At 39.6% G+C, this 20,088-nt stretch overlaps 1 protein-coding gene across 6 annotated transcripts in view; it reads right to left on the bottom strand.

Moving 5' to 3' along the window:
- Positions 1 to 1,896: 1,896 nt before the first annotated feature.
- Positions 1,897 to 20,088, bottom strand: part of DISC1 (DISC1 scaffold protein) — a 189,059-nt gene continuing 170,867 nt past the window's right edge. For 2 of the 6 annotated variants that reach the window (XM_068185074.1, XM_068185076.1), the window contains 2 exons: positions 12,412 to 12,522; positions 1,897 to 4,567 (listed from right to left, as the gene is read on the bottom strand). In XM_068185074.1, coding sequence (XP_068041175.1) covers positions 4,412 to 4,567; positions 12,412 to 12,522 — 267 coding nt within the window. In that variant the 3' untranslated portion in view covers positions 1,897 to 4,411. Of the gene's footprint in view, positions 4,568 to 12,411; positions 12,523 to 20,088 lie in introns of those variants that run through there. The other 4 variants (XM_068185075.1, XR_010997384.1, XR_010997385.1 and 1 more) reach the window with 4 other exon arrangements.

The raw sequence follows: 20,088 nt of genomic DNA on the forward strand, positions 1-20,088 counted from the left end.
TGCTCTTCCAGATAAGGAAATAGGGAAAGTGTGACTGAATACCATGCATGTGCAGAATTCAAACATTTCCTTACTCACTCAACCCCAGATGTTCTTTTCCCAGGCCTCATATCCAAGTCTTCGTTAGAAATTTGTGAGAAATGCTTTACTGTGGCTGCCAGCTTGGCTGCTTTTCAGGTTCAGGCAGAATCTCCTTTATTCACAGGCCTTTTCTTCTTATTATTTTTTAATGCTTCTCCAGAAACTTGTATTATCATCTTTAGCAGTGAAGAAAAATATTCAATATTTTAGAGCTTCTTTGTAGCATGTTAATCTCTGAGACTAAAGAAAAAAAAATCTCTTGGTCCCAGCCTCATTTTTAATAGGATAGTAAACTAAGAGGATACATGAGGATTATTCTAATCTCACCCTGGAGCTCTCTCCAGCTCTCCAGCACTACTGCCTGTCTGGGACCCATTATTGAACTGCCTTCTCCAATGCTCTAGAAAACAGGCACTTATCTTGATTTAACAAGTAATGATAGCAAAAGCCTGAGCTGTCACGCTTTAGAAATAATGGATTAGCTAATTGATTGTGAAAAGAAATATTAGGCTGGAGCTGAACACCCTTTGGAGTGCTCTCTTCCCCTTGCTTCACTCTTTAGTCCCTTGAGAGCACGTTTGTACACTGAGGGGGTTAAAATCAACTACTCCTCCCACAAAGCACATGAAAGGGACTGCTAAAGGTGAGCTACTTTTCCTCATCTTGTAGCTCTCCTGGAGCAGTCCACTGTGTGTGCTCTGGAAGAGCAAGGGAGCTGGTGAAGGGTCTGGAACACAAATTTGATGAGGAGCAGCCTGGAGAAAAGGAGGCTCGGGGGAGACAATATCACTCTCTACAACTGCCTGAAAGGAGGCTGTAGCCAGGTGGGGGTTGGTCTCTTCTCCCAGGTAACAAGTGACAGGATCAAGAGGAAATGCCCTCAAGATGAACTCTAAGTGCCAAGGGAGGTTAATGTTGGATATCAGGAAAATATTCTTCACTGAAAGGGCTGTCAAGCATTGGATCAGGCTCCTCAGGGAGGTGGTGGTGTCACCAGTGCTGGAGGTATTTAAAAGATATATAGATGTGGCACTTATTTAAGTGTTTTAGTGGTGCACTTGCTTGGCAGTGTTGGGTAAATGGTTGGGCTCAGTCTTACAGTTCTTAATCTAAATTATTTTATTATTCTGTTGCTGTGGCAGAAGAAAATACACAAAGCCTTATTTGTCTATGTAATCTTTAAAACTCTTTTGGGTCTGGGCTTTAAATTTCTTGGGTCTAGGGACAGCACATGACCTGGGTAGGAGAGGAACTTCTTTCTGGAGATTTTCTTTGATTGTAGGTGGTAGGAGACCAGTCTGCCCAGAAGTGAGAATTCTAGCAACAATGTATGAAACTGGTCCTTGGGACTCCATGCACACTGTCATGCCTCTCATCATGGCAATGAATGTGTGTAAGAGCATAACTTTGACCTCAGATATTGCTGTAGCCAAGGCACAGTCACGCTGCTCTTACTTCAGCCCTTATCCATGGGTGAGGAACTGAGGGAGGGCAGGCAGGATTCAGCTGCACAGCAAGACTGAGTCAAGCTGGGATCCAAGTGCAGGTTTTACCTGTCTGTAGAGTTCACTGTGTGATACTTATTTCTCCCTCTCATATGAAAAGAACTACATGTTGTTGTCAGGCTATAGTCTTGAATATGTCTTTAGACTGTTTTCAAAAGACTTAACAGGCTACCCCAAGCAGATGAATTACTGCTGTCAGCAGCACAATAATAGTCACACACATGGTTTCTTTCTCCTTCTCTCTCCTCCACTCCCTGTGATGAAACTTCTAAAATGCTGTACAGTGCACAGAATGCAAACAGACATTGGGTTAGTTAAAAACATACTTCTCTTTATTTGAAAGTTTTCTATTCACAGATAAAAGGCAGCTGATACATTGCATAGTATACCTTTTTTTAAGTATGCTTATTATCAAATATGTCTGAGAAAAGGGATGGTTACTGGCTCTAACTTCCCACAACAAACAGTGAAGTTAATGGAACAATAAATTAAAGGAGTAGTAGTAGTCCACGTTACATATAAAATAGATGTTAACAGATACAAACATAAGATCAATGATGACTGATTCAGTTTTCCTTCTCCTTAGAAATTCAGTGTCTTATTAGAGTGGTTGCCTAAAGTGAGTTTTTATTAAGACGCAGTAGTGCTCTGAAGCTTTGAAACACAAAAGCCATGGGAATGTCTTCAAGAAACCTTGCTAGTGGGAATGAGGGTGCTGTTCTCCTGCCCCTGTGATGGTAAGGTCCTATTCCTGTTGTTGAGCCCTTGCTGCTGCAAGGAGACAGACCAGATGCTTCAGCTGTAGCTGATCCTGGCTCTAAGGCACTTCTAGGGCCTAACAACTGTTTACATTGCAGGCACTAAGTATTCAAAGGACAAAACTTTGCAGGGTGGGAGAGTGGGGTGTCGTGGAACCTTGGTTTAGTGTAGTGGCCATCATCTCTGGGACTGCTGTCAGGGTCCTATATAATAAATGCTCCGTGCTGGAAATGCAGTACCTGGGCCCTCTGTGGTACTGAACCCCAGGGAGCTTCTATGGGTGTTAAAGAAACACTTTTAAGAGCCGTATCTTGTCAGAGTGCTCTCTTCCCTCATGTGGATTCCCGTGAGTACTTTCTGGCAGACAGGTTTTGCCTTGGAGCTGGTGCTGTGCGTGGGCTGAATGTCAGGGTGCCACCTGCACTTGTCTCCTGCCTTGAGCTGGAGGCTAACACCTTGTTCATCTGTTCAGGGGAGCTCCAGAAAGTGCCAGAGCTGTGGTGGGGAGGTAGCTATTGAACAGGGATGTGGAGAGATAAACTTGTCAAGCAGAACAGCAAGAGATCTCCATTAGGGAACCGAGTAGCAGAGTCCATGCAAGCTGAAGCTCCAAGAGTCTTTACCACAACATGGATGCTGGCCCATATATTACTCAATGAGAAAAGTCAACCATGTTCTGAATTACAGGGCTGTAATTCAACCCTGAGGATCTGATGACTATAAAAACCACCTGAGCTCTGCTGCCCTGGTTTGACAACCATATGCTCCTGGAGGCAATTATAATCCTCATCTGCCTGGCACTTTTTTCCTCCCTCCTTCTATACTTAACATTGAGGTAGAAGTTTCAACTAGCATTAAAACACACCAAAAAAATGAACAGGGTCTTAGTGGGAAAGCAAGCCAATGACATTCAAAATTTGCAAAAACACAACATAGCTATAAAACAAGTAACTGAAGTAGAAGAGTAATTCTAAAACTGTCAGAAAAACCGTATCAAAAAAGTACAGTACTCAGATGCAAGACATTTTCTGTTGTATTTTTAAAAATTATTTTTTTAAAAATTTCTCCCTCTGCAACAGAATTTTTATGGTATCAGAGATATACTGGTATCAAACTAGAAGTACAAATGAATTTTTGAAGACATTAATGCTTTTGAACAATTATCCAGTTGGCTTCAGTTGAGTATTGCTTTTATTTCCTATAAAAATACATGTTTAACTATGCATGTGTATATATTGACATACGTGTCTTGCAAAAATAAAATCTGCATTCCTTCTGAAGCTTACAAGGAAGATCAAAGTAATGGGGGTTATCTTTACGAAAAGACTGAAATGGCTTCTTGTTCATACAACATTTAAATATAAGCAATACAAATCAGCAACTTAGCTTTTTTTTTTCTTTACAACCCCTGTAATACTAAAGAAAGTTTATATTAATACCTAAATAAATTGAGTTAAACTACTTCTATAGGGGCTGCTGTTAGTTACCTCCACTGTACTTAATACCACAGAGCAAATGAGGTCCAAATTTCAGTTGAAAGAACATGGTTAGCTTGAATTTCACCCTATTGATTTAATTATTGGCAGGAATGTGAAAATACATTCAGTGTAAAAAAGCTGTTAAAGCCAAGGGAAAAAAAAAAGTTCTTATTATTCTTAGAGCTATTTACCAAGAAATACTAGATGTTCCAGCTTTAATGCTGCATTTTTAAATCGGGGGAAAAAAATCCATGAGTATAGGAAGACAGTGTTTATGAGCCTTCAAGGAGAACACTTCACTGACATTAAAGGCAACTTTGCAGACTCACTTGAAATGTATCAATTTGTAATCTACACATTTACAGGAGCTGCTCTGCTCTGAAAGCTGTTTCCCAATCTGTGCCAAAACATATGAGGCTGCATAGCATACTTCTGATGATAGACCTCCAGGCTCTGTTTCTCCATAATTGATTTAGTTATTAGTTATGCAGGGGAGAGAAGAGATCCCTGAGGCTTAGTAAAACAGTATTCAGTTACTAAAAGCAGCCCTTTGTGAATTAATGTCATCCTACCAGCTCTTTCTGCTCATTATTCCTTCAAGTCTTGTTTTCCTGGACACCAGCTGTCACAGAGGAAGTCTCCAGCCTTTTCTTCTCCTGCCTCCTTGGCTGACTGAAGTTGCACCAGCACAGTCTGGAGTGTCTCCTTCACCACCTGGATCTCCCTCTGCAGAGACTGTGCAACCTTTATTAAGGAATATTCTATAGGTGATTGGCAGTCCCTTTTCTCTTTCCAAGTTATTAAGTACATTCTTGTTCTGCTGTTCACAACAGATGGCCATGGCTATCTAATTGTAGCTTCAACTTCTTCCAAATTGTTTGGATTAAATATTAATACATTTCTCACACTTGCTTGCAAAAGAAAAATGCAGGCAAACTCAAGTTTTCAAGTAGCATTATTTAGCACATTAAAAAAGGGAGGGGATGGGGGATACTGCTTGGATACTGTTCTCATAGGAAGGAAGGAGACAAAAAATATTGTGCAGCAGCACTAGGTGTGAGTTCCCTGATGGATGGAGGGTGGACTTTATGCCAGAGACACAGACCTGGGTAGATCAGATCCCAGGTGAAGGCAACAGGGCAGCAGGAGTAGTCTGAAACAAATGCCAAGTGACCACAGCTTGTGTGGTATTAGCAAGCTCAACAACGTGTGCTAGGCAAGGTGGGGTGGGAATCTAGGTAAAAACAAAAATTAGCTTACAGCAGAGAAAATGTTTCTGCTACACTTACCTCCAGAATGCTTTCATGCTAGCTGAATTATCATTATAATTATAGTGCAGAACACACAAATATAAAGCTATGCAAGTATGACTCCACAGGGAATGCTTTGAACAAGTTGAAAAGCAAAGAGGGCAGTAACAAGGTTGTACTCTTGTGCATTAAAAGGAAGAAGGCCACCTGAAAAGTATCCAATAGTTAGTATAAAATGCTTTACTTGGTTAAGAAAGTGTTTTCCATGTTTTATTTTCCTCTGTCTAGTTCAGGGTTCCTGCAATGAATTCAGGAAGAAACTGATGGCTCAGCCTCTGAAAGAGACCTTCCCCTTCCCTCTTTCCCAGCTCCACGATGACAAGAGGGAGGGTGTCACGTGGAGGCAACAAGGGGTGCAGCAGGGAACAGATTGGCAGATGGAGGCAGGACATTCAGAGAGACAGTAGCAACTACTGACATGTGCACAAGCCTCTAAGTAGCTAGGCTTCCTTGGCAGTACAGCTTTTTGTGCTATGACTGGGAATAAGTTTGTACTACTAATATACTGGGCTTTCTGCTGATTATCTTAAATCAGCAACACTATCCTTTGTTGGAAGAAGTGCAAGCACAATGAGACAACCAATTTTATCCTCTCTTCTATAGCTTACTTCATGTGGAGAAGAAAGCAAGCAGAGGCAAGTTAGAGCCTGCTGAAATGGTAAACCAATGACCAAGTCTATGAACAAACCCTAGGGCCCATCCCATCCCCATTGAGGCCTCCTGGAACGGTATGGATGAAGGGCAAAGGCACCAAAAGACAGAAATTGGTTCATTTCTAGCAGTATGTTATCAAATTATGCCAGAACCTCACTTCAAGGGAAGTGAAACAGGATGACACTGAAACAACTCAGTTTCAAAAGTACAACGCACAGAAATAATAATGCACAAGGACAGTCTGTCCTTTGCAGAGCTCATACATTAGGAAATGTTGTTTTACTTGACCCCAATGTTAATGCAATGTCAAGAAAAAAAGATGGCCTCAGGTTATGTGACTGTAAAACTAAGCTGCTACTTTTGAAAAAGTGTGACTGGACCATGGTAAAACTATACCAACCTCAGCTCTTTCAGGCAACCATTATTATGTCTTTGAAAAGTCTTGGCTGCTTTTGATTCTGTTATCAATTCCCCAAAACTTCATCTTAGTGTATTTACTTGCATTTGCTATGATGTTTTGCTCTTAATATGTTCACGCATATTTCTAATTTTTAATTTTCTCTGTTAATCTAAAGGGCTTCTGTCTCTGATTATGAGTAGTAGCAGTACACACAAAGCTTCTTCTCTCCCAGGATCACAAAGCACTGTACAAGGACAAATTAATTATGCTTTGCATCTTCTCTAAGTATGAAATATTATTATACTCTTCTAAGTCCTGGATTCTCCTCCCTTCTGCAACTTAATCATGAGGCTTTGCTGTAAACCTAACTGGTAAACATAAATCGTGCAGTCCATGAACACCATAAACCTTCTGAAGTTTAATTCTGATTTGTAGTCTCTGACTACATGCTGTTATTTGTAATATCCCAGGCAACTACAAAATTCTTTTCAGGTAGAGAGAAAAAGCAAAACTGAAATGTTTCAGTGACAGTGGATGAGAAATCTTAAAGAGTGGAAGAAAATGAGTAAGACGGGAAAAAACCTGTTAACCAACAGAAAGATGGAGCAACAAAAAAAGATGACTGCATAGTCTAAGTACAGCAAGTATCAATAACCTCATAAATAACACCACAATCATATGTAGACAAGTAACTGTCAAATGAGATTAATAACTAAGAAAAATATATGGTATATGACTGAGCATGGCATGTCTATCCACACACAGGTTATATCTGGAGAAACAGCTTTACCCATTTTAAAAATGCAAATAGACAGTTTTGCATTTAAAAATTGCAAATAAACATGCATATGTGTCCTTCATGCTCAAATTCTGTATCCAGTGCTGCAAATATTGAGCCAGTATCCAAGGCAGAAGAGAAAACAAGTTCCAACTAGGAATATTTTCTAGTTCTGCTGTCTTCCTCTGAAAACTGAAAAAAAAAACCTCCACAATGTCAAATAAGCAGTACTTGGGAACAAGTACTACCCAAATTCAACAATGCTGCAGGTCTAACATTGTCTTGCTTTAAGCTTTTCACCTATTTGACTCTGTCTCTTTGAAAAACTTAAGCATCATCTCAGAGCCCATGATTTGCAAGCAGATAAAAAGCAGATCAAATTACTGTAAAGACTTATTTAAGTTTTGGAAAAAATGGGATCATTTTGCTCAAATGCAGCTTCTGATCTCTCAGCACAGATGTTTAGGGAAAAAAAGACAAAAAGTAGATATTATTGATCAGTTGCCTTCCTATAGGAAAGGTTAGAAACTGAGAGTACATATTATAAGATAAAAGACATTGGAAGGACAATGAAGGACTACTACTGCTCTGAGATAAGGGCCAATGGGATTTTGGAAAGTAACTGCATTTTTTGGACATCTGAAGAAGAAATTAGTTCTTGAAGAAAGGAAACAATCAAAAAGAGGTTTTTGGTTGGCTCTTTTCTTCTTTCTAACCTGGTTAACTATTCTGCTTGTTTCCAAAAGCCAAACTCTATAGAGTCTGCAGACAAAAGCTCAGCTCAATGTGCCACCACCTAACTGCAAGTGTCTCTCCTAACCCCAGGCACCAGCACCCATGGAGGGGCTAAGCCAGATGGAAAACAGCTCTGCAGAAAAGGACCTTGAGGTCATGGTGGATAATAAACTGTACACCAGCAACGTGTCAAGAGGCAAAGGTGCGCAACAGCCTCCCAGGCTGGATTAACAAAAACACAGCCAGCAGGCAGAGGGAGATGATCTTTCCACTCTAATCAGCACTGCTAAGGTCCCATCTGGATTTTGTGGGTTCCACAATAAGAGAGAAGAACTTACTGAATGACTCCAGCACGGGACTGGCTCAATGGACTTGAGTATCCATCACATGAGGAGATGCTGAGAGAGGTGGGACTCTTCAGCCTGAAGAAAAGAAGGCCTCATGGGATGCTACCACTGTGTATAGCTGAAAGGCAGGAATGAAGAAGAGGGAGAAGAATGAAGAAGAGTGAAGAAGAGAGAAGAATGAAGAAGAGGAGATGCTGAGAGAGGTGGGACTCTTCAGCCTGAAGAAAAGAAGGCCTCATGGGATGCTACCACTGTGTATAGCTGAAAGGCAGGAATGAAGAAGAGGGAGCCAGACTCTTCTGAATTTTTGTGCACTGACAGAACAAGAAGCAACAGGGAGAAATTCCAAAATAGGAAATTGAACCTGAATACCTGAAGACGTTTTTTTGTTTGAAGGTGGTCAAACACTGGACTGTGTTGCACGATCAGGCTGTGAAGTGCTCATCCTTGTGGATATTCAAAATCTGACTGGACACTCACTTTTCCTTACAAAATTCAGTAGTTTTTGCAGTAGTGCAAGCAATTAGAATTTTCTGAATTACCCCCTTGATTACTGTCACCCTCCTTCATATCCATGCATTTTATTTCTATAAACTAAATAATACCCCTCCCATGCAAAACCCAAAATACTCCCCTTAAAACTAGTAACCAAAAAACTGCAACATAATGACTGCTACATATTGAAAAATGGAACCCTTCAGTGGTCTGAATATCAGCTACTTTCAAATTGCTTGTTCCAACAGAAAATGGAAGGCAAAGAATTTGCAGCACCTGGGTGGAAATACACTGACCTACCTCTATCAGAGCATAAACTATAGAAGTAGAACCATGTTCTCTGTGTGACACACAGTGGGAAGAGCTCATCCTCCTGTCATGTAAAATGAAATCAAAGAGGGTGCTATTGCCACCTCTGACTCTTGGAGGATCCCAAAATCTCTTACAGGTTCACCCAGAGTGAGATTGCTCACTGAGCTACAGAGAGGGCTAAGTTTTACATGATTCTGTTGAAAATCTGCTCTGGTGTAAAACAAGACTTGTATGGGAGCCTGCTGCAGGATAAAGGTGAAGGGTTAGCAAAGTGACCTGCAAGGTTTAATCAATGTTTAGGCACAAAAATTCTGATTTAAGAATAACTGATTAAAATGCCCATTTTAGGGCAAGGAAAAAAGATTGTTTTTGTAATAATACTACAGTCAGGTTTTCTTCCAACAAAGCATTTTCACCAAGAGGAACTATTACATGCATTCAAATTGTCTATCAAAATGTAACTACTAATTAAGAACAAAAAATGACTGTGAAATTGCAATAGAGGCTCCATTTATTTTTAGTGGGAATTCCAGGCCTTTACTGTCAGGAAAGTAACACTTCTCATCAGCTCTGCAGACACCATAATGAGTCACGTCTTATCCTTTGTTTTTTCCAATTAATGATGTGGACTGTTTTCATACACTCATTAATGATCAACCGTAACTGAATATTTTGTAGGTTTATTTGGTGATACTACATAGAATTTAGCAAATATGTCATAGTGCTACAGAGAACTTTAAAATCCAGTCTCATGCCCCTATTGTTTGATGATTTTTATATAGAAGGGCAGCTTAGTGGTTTTTATGAAAGATTTCAACAAATAATCAGAATTGCAAGTGGGTCTGTGCCTATACTCAGGGCCAAGAAATATCATTGGATTTTTCCTTTGTTCAGGTTGTGCTGGGACTTATGATGAGCAGCATGGTTGATTTAAGTGTGCTATGCCATCAAAACATAGAATGAAAAACAATAACATCTGGGTTTTTTCTTCCAATACAAACTTAATTATTAATCAAAGCTATGACACACACTAAACACTGGCAAATGGCTTGAGAGCATCAGGATTTTTTTTTTTCTCAGTGGAGTCTTTGGAAGTCTTTTAATAATCAGACTACAGGGCTAATTTACATCTGTGCAGCTCCCAGTTAGATTTTTGACCTAATATATTTTGTAACATTTATGTGTAAGGCAGTTTTTTGGGATGAATATGGGAAGGGTGAAAATAACCAGCGAATGGACTTGGAAAAATTTATCCTGCTTTCATTACTATTTCAGGTCTTTAAGCTCCTGCTCTCAGAGTTCTACAGATTTTAATAAAAACTGCATGATTGTCCAGTATCTGTGATAGCAAATTGTTTTATCTAAAATCAAATAGATTACCATGCAAACAACAGATTCATCTATTAAACAAATTATTCTACTGAGGCTAATTGTTGTCTCTTAGTTTAGTGCTAATTCCTGCAATACAGGCAAGTTACCAATGAGTGAAAGCTAATTTTATAGGCACTGAGCAGTCTTTATATGGAAAAAAACCCAATCTACAGGTCTGTAGCACTGTGGTAGCTATTTTTCTCATTCCTTTTTGAAGTACAGCACACTGATTACATGTACCAGATGGTAACATTTTATGCACATTGACCTGGACTACCTCTGAAATAACAACTTAATGTTAATGAGGGGTAGATGAATTGCTGAACTGCTTCTTTGTACATCCCTATGTTTAAATATGGTTTCTTATTTTGTGACTGATGGTCTTGCTAGGACCAGGATATCACACACTGTGCATTTCTGTATTTAGATAACATGAGCTGAATTTAACTGATAGAGGAAGTCAGATCTCTATCAAAAAACTGTGGCTTAAAATGAGACTAATCTACAACTCTCCTGAAATTTCCAATTACTAATTTTATTTTTTTAACTAACTCTTGCAGTGTCAACAGATATGAAGAAATAGGTACACTTCAAAGAACACAAGAAACACTACTATTTCACAAACATGTAGTGTATTATCTTCTTGAACCAAAAATGCAGTGTTCTAGCTTTTATTTCACCTTACCTAGTAAAATATAACTATGATCAGATGTGACTGTTCAGTTTGAATATTAACTTAAGTCCCCTGCAAAACACCAGTAATTCCAACCCCCAGTGTTCTTCTGTAAGGGCCACTGAGAAAGCTCATTTGAGAGCAAATATACGCAAGGGAGAAAAGAATTGGATGCTCTGCATACACACACAGAACACACCCATACAGCTCTGAAAATAATGCACTGGGGAAACACAACTGCAACTAAGAATGAACACTGCAAATATAATGAAAAGAATGTTGAATAATCTTTCTGTATATTGGGTGTATATGGAAATGCTTAGAAAATAAACATTTAAAATAATAACAAATAACTGACTGGATTTCTCTTCTCTGACACAAATCCCCTTCCCCCAGCACCATTCTTCCTTCCTTCTGCCCCTCACACTTTATCCTTCTGCTACCTTTAAAGAAACCAAGTTTCTAGAATAGGAATGCTGCAACAACTTGTAATAGATGCCCAATTACTTAAAACACAGTGGTATTTTCACACACTATTTATTCTCCTTTCTCTAAACTATCCTCTGTAAGACTGTCCACCTTCTCTTAGCAGGAACTGAATCCTTTCTAGCACCATCATCACCCCTACTCACATTCAGATGTCTCCAAGGGCTCCTCTGCTAATCTCTATACCTTGAACATATATATCTTTCTTCATGATCCTCTCAACTGCCACCTCTTCTCTACTAAAACCTAACCAGCTCAGTACTCTCATCTTCCTCAGCTTCACTGGTTCTTACTTTCCTTGCCCTTTCTTAGAAGAACAAAATCCCTTTTATGAAAGTTTTTTCTATGAAAGTTACAAATGAAACAAAACTTTGTGCTCTTAAATTTTGAAAAAATGGCCAAGGAATTCCTCATAAAGGTTAAGCAATCTTCAGAAAAACTGACAGACAAAGCACAGAAAGAGATAAGTGTGCATAAGACAGTAACTCATCTGGTTACTTGCATTGGAGTGTTAGAGGCAGATTACAATGTGTAGGGTGCCACATGATGCATCTGTTGCCCACTTTTTTAAAAAAGAAAAAACCCCAAACTACAGGTGACAATATACACAGTCTGAGTCAATAATGTAGCATCTAGTTCAGCTAAATCATGGTGGGAAATGCAGGCGCATGGACACCCGTATCCATGCAGCCTTTGGTGTGCTATGTATTTAATTACATGAGCATTACCAACAAAAGGATTTTAACAGTAAAATAAAGGCTTTTCAGTGCCCAGTCTTAATTTACAAAGAACTAACTTCTGTTTAAATCAATTAAAGCTGGATCAGACCACAGGGAAAATGCACTACAAGAAAACTTACTACACAAAAATGCCCATTTCAGCAAGACAGTAATTTCTCCCATTCTTAATGCATCTAACCTACACTAAGAACTAGCATTCCATGCCAATCTGACAGGCAAGTAGCTCATGTGCATACTTACAGAGATTGATAGGTATCTATAGCTATAGTGAAAAGGATATGAATAACTCCTTCATCAACTCTGCAGGCGGAACTTTGCAATTGATCTTCCAGATGCACCAATTTCTCACTTATTGCTTCACATTTTTCTCCCAACTCTGCAGAAAATATGAAGAACTCCTACAGAAAGTTGAAAAATAAAAGAAAGCATGTTTACTGCTGACTGCACTTTTCTACATCAAATTTGCATCAAATTAAAGGGAAAATAAAATATTAGTAAGGGAATATGATACTTTGCAGTGCAAAGACATTGCCTAAAAGCAAATTCCCATTAGAGAGACAAAAAGCTGTTTCTATATAATAAATTGGTGATTAATATGAAATGGAATGAGCTTGTGGTCTCAGTCTTCTTCCCAGCAGAAAAAAAGTCACAACCTCACTTTCAGCAGATGATTAGGGGTGTGAAGACAACTATTCTGATCTGCTCTCTTTCTCCTCTGTTGTCTCATCACAGCAGGGGAGGGAAGTCTCATGCTTACCACTCGTTAAGGTACCCAAATTTCAAGTTGTTAATGTAAATATGATTTACACTTTTAGGTCATGTAAATATTTCAAGCAGCAACATTTTGGTAACTCTTACACATATAAAATGTACTTATATTTTTGAAGAAAATCTGGCTAGAGTACTTGGGGACTTTGCTCAAGCAGTAAAAGAAAATGCATCCAAGTCTCTGAGATTACAAGATGAAACTGTACTTTTTTACTAAGTTATCATTAAACTAGACTACATTTTCAAAAATAATACTTCTCTACTTAGAACTTAAACAGGCAAATACTTTTTCTATTTTAAACTGAGTATTTTAAACCAGTTTCAAAGTCCTTCTCATAAGCTTTTTCAGATACACTGCACAAGGGTAATTGCTATTTTTTGTATTTTGCATTGAGTAGTACTTTGAGAAATGACCCAAATAAGCAGCAAATATGAGAAGAGGGGGGAAAAAAATCAATTCATTTGCGCAGCTTTGAGACAAGCCTTTCCTCTCCCTCCCATGGCACCATAGTGCTGTCTACAGTAATGACAGAGGTTATTTGTAAAAAAATATTATGGTGCCAAGATGAACTTCTGCTAGAACCACGTTTAAAAAAAAAAAGAGTAATTCATCAGCTGGAATCCAGGAAACTGGATTGTCGCTAGACCTAGTCTGTGCACTCATTAATAAAGTCAGCTTCTAATGTGGACATATACTATCTGCAGAAAATTTTTCTCCTCAAAGAAAAAAGTACTTGGGGTTCTTTGCAGTATCTGTTGCTATAAGACATCAGTGGTTGTTTAAGAGAAATCTAACCTTCAGTCAAAGGCCTTCCAAAGAAATCATGCTAATACTTTTTGGAATGCTGCCCACTGTGAAACAATTTGAGTTTTGGTGAACACATTTACCAGATCTCAGTTGTGTGCTATCCTTTCACTTTGCATCTCACAGTACATTGCATACACGGGGTTGAATGTCAGAAGAGCTCTTCTTGCTGGCACATCCTCTGTTATGGCACTGAGCTTTGCCCTTCTGCTTTCCTTGGGCCTTTCCCAGACATGGCTATGCAGCAGATCCCACTGGGACCAGCTGCAGCTCAGGCCATGGATGGGTAGGTTGGTTAAGAGGTTATGTTGCAAACCCCTGCAGCTCAGACACAGAGGAGCACAGAGTCCCTGGCTCTGCGCACAGGACCGGAGCCACCCCTTCCAGGCATTACCAAACCTGAGAACGTACAGCAGCACCCCACGGAATGTATGGATGTGAAAAAACCCCATTGTTTTTAAACTGAGAGCATGGGAGGAGAAAATAAACATTCTCCTTGCAGCAACTAGAAATGTCTTTTTCTGAAGACCAGTGACAGAAGATGAGGAAAAAGTCTTCCATCCAGCTACTAAATTATTATGCAGCATACCAGCAGGACTTCATGTGCTGTTATGGAGTGGGACAAACCAGGCCATTTGTATCAGTAGAAAGCTCCTAGGGAATCATTCTGGGACACGCATGCAAGAATGGATGACTGTTGTCCAAGAGAACTTAGGGCTCAGGCTAAACAAATCAGTAAATTGAAAAAAACCAAATAAGTACTCTGAAATCACATCTAAAATTATGACCACGTAAAGAAAGCTCCACATATGCAAAAATGGAGGGTATTCTTCCTGAATGATCACACTTTGAGTACATAAGCCATTGCCTAAAAATGTAACAAAATCCCATTTACTTTGGAAATTAAGGTAAAAGAACAATAAATATTAGCAAATGTAACCAATTGTAACAACAATATGGGAAGGCAGGGAAATCTGAGAGCGTAAAAGTCAAATCAAACTTGTTTAGGTGTTTAAACACTTGAAACCAATTTAATCGTAACTAAATGGCTATGGTTGCACTTCAGAGTAACCAAAATAGCTCTGTAAGATTGAGGTTATATTTAATTAGTCTTTAAATCCTAATAATGCAGCTTAATTTTTCTTTATTACAGCCATAATAGTGTATGAATGAACTGTTTTTGTACCTACACAACCCAGCTGCCTTTTTAATTGAAATGAGAAGTTCCTTCAACACCTTAGACAAACATCAACTTCCAGGAATTTGTGAAAAATGCAGGAGAACCATCATAAAAATTATGATTTTTCAGAATTTATATAAACAAATAGATATGAAAACAGAAATGGAAGAAACATACAGGGCTCTAAAAAATACACAAAAATAATTCTTCTGTCCCCAGGCCCTCATTTAAAAAAGGTTTGATAGCCCAGAGAAGTAGATAGAAAAGATTTCTCTTATTGCCTTTCATGCCTGGTAACATCATTGGTAGCATTTTTATTTGACATTTGTCTATGTAGGCAGGAAAACCCCTGTCAGTGATACACAAACTATTCAGAACAGCTCTCGGTTGGAAAGTGGCACTTTACACTGATCAACAATATCTCTGAGAGGAAAGTGGACTCTGCCTCAAGCTCAACTTACTCACAAAATACAACTCATCCAAGCTTGTAGGTTATGTCAATGCTACAAGATGCTGTAAGTCTGAAGACTTTGGTTATTTTTGCTCTAACGGCATTTTTAGGAAGCAGCTGGGAGAGATTGCAGGAGTCAGGAGAGAGCCGAAATGCAATATTGCTTTATGGATTTTTCTGTGAACAGGGAATGTAGCTGACTCAGATTATATTTTTTCCCTCTAAATCCTTAAGCAGGTGAAAACAGCACAAACATGGGTGTGATTTACTTTTTAAGGCGAAATTCTTCTGGCTTCTCAGACAAAGTAGAAATTCTCATTCTTTCCCAAAGATGTGAAAGTCTGATGCAAGAAATGGTAAAAACAGACAACATTCCAGCTGATGTACTGCTGTAACATCAGCATACTGCATCAAGAGCAGAGGGAATGGCTTCCATTTTCATCTTCTGCATTTTGTTTTACCCTTTTACAAGAAATTACAGCCACCTATGAGCAATAGCTCCTCGACAGCATTACTTGAGGAAAATGTTTGATCAGCTTTTCTAGTGCAAACACCTCCTATGCTCTTCGCTCTAGTTCAGCAATTTTATATAGAAGAATTGGCATTGTAGTAGCTAGATTAATTTAATTCTATTTGGGATTAGAGTCTATATTAGAGTCTTTGGTGGTTGTGCTGGGAAGGAGGATTCCCAGATATATCCTCAAAATTCATTCTTCCTACAGAGGAACTTTTGTAAAAGGGCATTGCCTTACTTCCAAGCAGCAGTATCATAATCCAAATAAAACAGAAGCTTTAGAACACCTTCTGCAGAGTCAAAGCCAGATTTCTTTCACCTGCGTGAAACATCTCTGCCATATAATAGTTAAAATAACTCAAAGTAATGCAAATAACAACTACAAAAAGTTGTCCTTGCAGGCAGATACTTCATATTATGGCACAAGGTTTAGAACAGTGATCTACAGTTGGCAGAAGTGCTGCATGTTTTCCCTTGACCCTTGCAGAAGTTAATGGCAATTGTCAGCACTTGAAACTCCAGAATGTTAGGCTATGACATATCCTAAATAATTACTAGAAACAAAATGCAGCCATCCATATTTGTCCTGCTTGAGCAGATGCTTCAGCCACGTGCAGGCTAAGTGCACATGCCCTGAGATAAATGAGCTGCATGGCCATGAGGTGACCACAGTGCAGGGGAAGAACAAACAAAAGAATTTGTTCCTCCTCTGCATCCCAGTTTTACTGACCCATATGCATTGTCCTGGGCAGCTACTGTAGATGAGGAAGGCCACTAAGAACAATGCATGTTACTCATGACCAAAACCATCATGACCAAAACCCTCATGGCAAGGCTGCCCAGGAAGCAGCCAGGGACCACCAGAGCCTGCTCTGTGACTTGCAGTGTGACCAAGCCTGCTGTGAATGTCTTCAGCTGGTGTCTGCATGCATGGCTCTTAGCAGCTGGCATGGGATCTGGTGGTTCTGGTTGCAGGGTACAGACGGCTCCAGGGCTAAAGTTCCCTTGCAGTGAGCAGGTTTTCTTCCTGCTCCAAACCAAGATGGTTACATTCCATTTTACCCTTACGTAGCACACAACAATAACTAATAGTTGTCCTATGTATCATTATGTTTTATGTGGTTGAAGACTTTGACTTTCAACTAAGATTTCTAAACCTTTTAATGCTATTCCTTTCCTTCTTTTCTTCACCATGTTCCTATCTTCTATAGAGGGAGGTGAACAGACTAGAGCCATAGTCCTCTGGAGGCTTTGGCCTTCTCAGCTAAGCACAGTAATTATTTCTGTCTTACAACTGACATTCCCAGTAATGAGGCTGCAAGTGACATTTGCCCTTTCTTCCAATACAATGAAGGTAATGAATCCCACTATATTTGCAGTCCACTATAAACCTAGATTCTTTTTCTGAGGTATTGTCAATTTAGCTGCTATTTACCATACATAAATCCAACTCTTTTTCTCCCTCAAATGTAATTTGCACCTGTCTTTCAATATATCTCTTCTTATTGATTTCAGACCGTTCTTTCAATCTATCAAAACCATTTGGAACTCTAATCCTAATTGAAATTATGTTGACTGGCACATAAACTCCTGGCCTACCTCCTTTTTAAAGGCAAACACAAAGATCCCTTGGGACGTCAAGCTTCCTCTAGGAGTTTTCAAAGGAGCTTGTTAATGGTCTGGAGATTGTTTTTCTTGGTTCCTATGTGCTCAGGAGAAATTTCATCAGTCTAGCCTGACTTGAGTACATCTCATTTGCCTTTGGATCTTTTGCTACTTTTGTAGTGAATACTGGGACCACTACATAATTGGACATAGCTTATAATCTTTAGGAAGACCAAAAGCACAGAGAATAAGGAAGAAAAAATTTTCTGATCTCATTTATTTTCTCATTCACCTTTCCTATTAGAAAGGTGCTTCACCTTTCACCTTCCATGCTTTCTTTCACCTTTCCCTTGCATCTAACTTATCCCTGAACTCCCTTGCCATTCCACACGTCTTCTTTTTAATGTAGCTGAGTGTGCTCAGGGGTCTTGCTGCTTCACCCTTAACACCGAGCAGTACCCGTCTAGGCTCGTTCTTAAAAACACTTCTGTCCTTTCCTTGTCAAAACTTTTGAGCCACTGAAAAGCTGCTGACATAGATATGTAGTCTGTGACTGTGTTTGCACTTTTCTTCACCAAAAGAAGATGGTGCTGTACTATAAACCTGATAGCTTCTGGACAGTAACAAAGAATATCAGCTGATTCCTTCTTCTACAGAGTTTGTCCCACAGAAACTCCCCTGTTGCTTCCCTGATTTTGTTTAGATGAGCTTTTCTTTCATGGAGGTAGCTATCTAACTTCTCTCAGAAGAGGGATCAAGGTTGTTTCCCAATTACTTTTGCTCTTATCACCCTCCACTTACAGACCGCTCCCTTGTTCCATCAGTGTGGTTATATATATTTAGGAGACTTCAGCACACACTTTCCACTTTCCCATACGCAACAATTTAGGCATAAAGCCTTCCAGCCAGCTGTGACCTACCTCTTTCCCACCATTACACGCTTTTCCCACACTCCCTTTGCTTGCACTGATCCCTAACCCTTCTCCACATGGGAGTGTTAAATGACTCATCACAATTACAGTCCAACGTTGGCAATTCTTCCCTTTGTGTATCTCCCATTACAGCTACAGAAGAGTGTCCCTGGAAAGCATCTCTGCAGGAATAGAGTTTTTCACTGTCTTCCAGCACCCTGCTGTGGCCTGACAGCAGTCTTCCTATTCTCATCCCTACTAGACTGAAGATCTTCCCTAATTGCAGACTTTCTAAAATGAGAGCATACTACTGCACTGGCTTATTTAATTACACTGGGACAATTCCAGCTCCTGCTGCGGGAGGATGAGGCTATTTACTGGCTTACCAATAAAAATTCACAGTGGGTCAGGACTTGGAAAAAGAAACAAAAGTACCAAACTGTTTGCCTGTGTCCACACCCTGCTGTGCAAGGAGTCAGTAGAGATGGGTTTCATTTATAGGTGGTTCCTAGTATTGTTAATTCCCATCTCTGCTCCCAAGTCAGTAAAATGCAGCAATCTGGAATGACTAACTGGGCACTCTCCTGCAGGGAGTGGGGAGACTGACCAGAGCCAATTAGGGGACCAGAGCACCAAAGGTACATTTAGGTAAAACCTTGACATGGTACAGGCTGCTGAGACTTTGACAGAGCATTATGGAGAGCTCTCTACAAATCACCATCAGCCCAGCCGTGGCAGTGTGGTAGAGCCTGGCTTTCTACTATATTTCCTTTTATTTCTATCATTGCTTTATATTCTTTTTATGCACTTTTGTCCCTGTCCGCCAAAACTTTGAAAGTCTCTCTGCTTCTAAGGACTCTAAGATATTAAGCTCTCGGTGCACTCTTCTATAGTGGGAGCCCTGTATACCTGTGAACTCTGATGCCCTCAGTATTTTGCCCTGATGGCAGTAGGGCTTTTTGCTGCCTTTATCCCACGGGCTTACCTGCCCCTATTTCATGTCATGCATGGATACAAGCAGCCACACAGTTTATCTATAATTCACAGCAAGGTTCACTGATCAGAAAGGCCACTTGCATTTTCTGCAAAGTTCATCTTCATTCTCAAGGCTTCCTGTTTTTATTTATGCTGAACTCACACACAGCCAAGCAGTCTATCCTAGGTGTGCCCTCCTGTGACAGTCTCCTTGGACACAAAGTCAACAATCTAAGCTTGGTGTTGCAGTTAGATTATCTTTCCTGGAGCATTCCAGCTGCTCCACAGCCTTTGGACTCACCAGTGGGAATCTGAAGAAATGCCTCATCTGAATAGTTATCCTACATTTTAATATTTATTTAATATTTTCCTGGTTTGGAGCACTTGTCAGTTGTACTTTACAGGAGTCATGTATGCTATAATGGAAGGTAAACTGGGGGTTACTTGTCCCTGTAATTTATTTGCTGGCTGGACACTATGCTTGGATATTAAATTTCCTTACTATGGAAGTTGCAACTCAAGGCATACTGATATACAAATTGACCAGACTGGAACAGTACCACTCTTAAACCCAGGGTAACTCTCCTTACACATGTATTACCTAAACTCTTAGTTTGTAGGAGGACAGATTTTTGTATGTAAGCAGGTTTTCTCATGGGCCATAGATCTCATGTTACTCAATTATCTTAGCATTCTTAAATACATGCACTAGGTTCTGAGATCTTGTTATTTATTAAAATGGTGTAAAATTACAA

Source organism: Anomalospiza imberbis, chromosome 3, assembly GCF_031753505.1.
Source record: "Anomalospiza imberbis isolate Cuckoo-Finch-1a 21T00152 chromosome 3, ASM3175350v1, whole genome shotgun sequence".
In the NCBI taxonomy this organism is placed as follows: Eukaryota; Metazoa; Chordata; class Aves; order Passeriformes; family Viduidae; genus Anomalospiza; species Anomalospiza imberbis.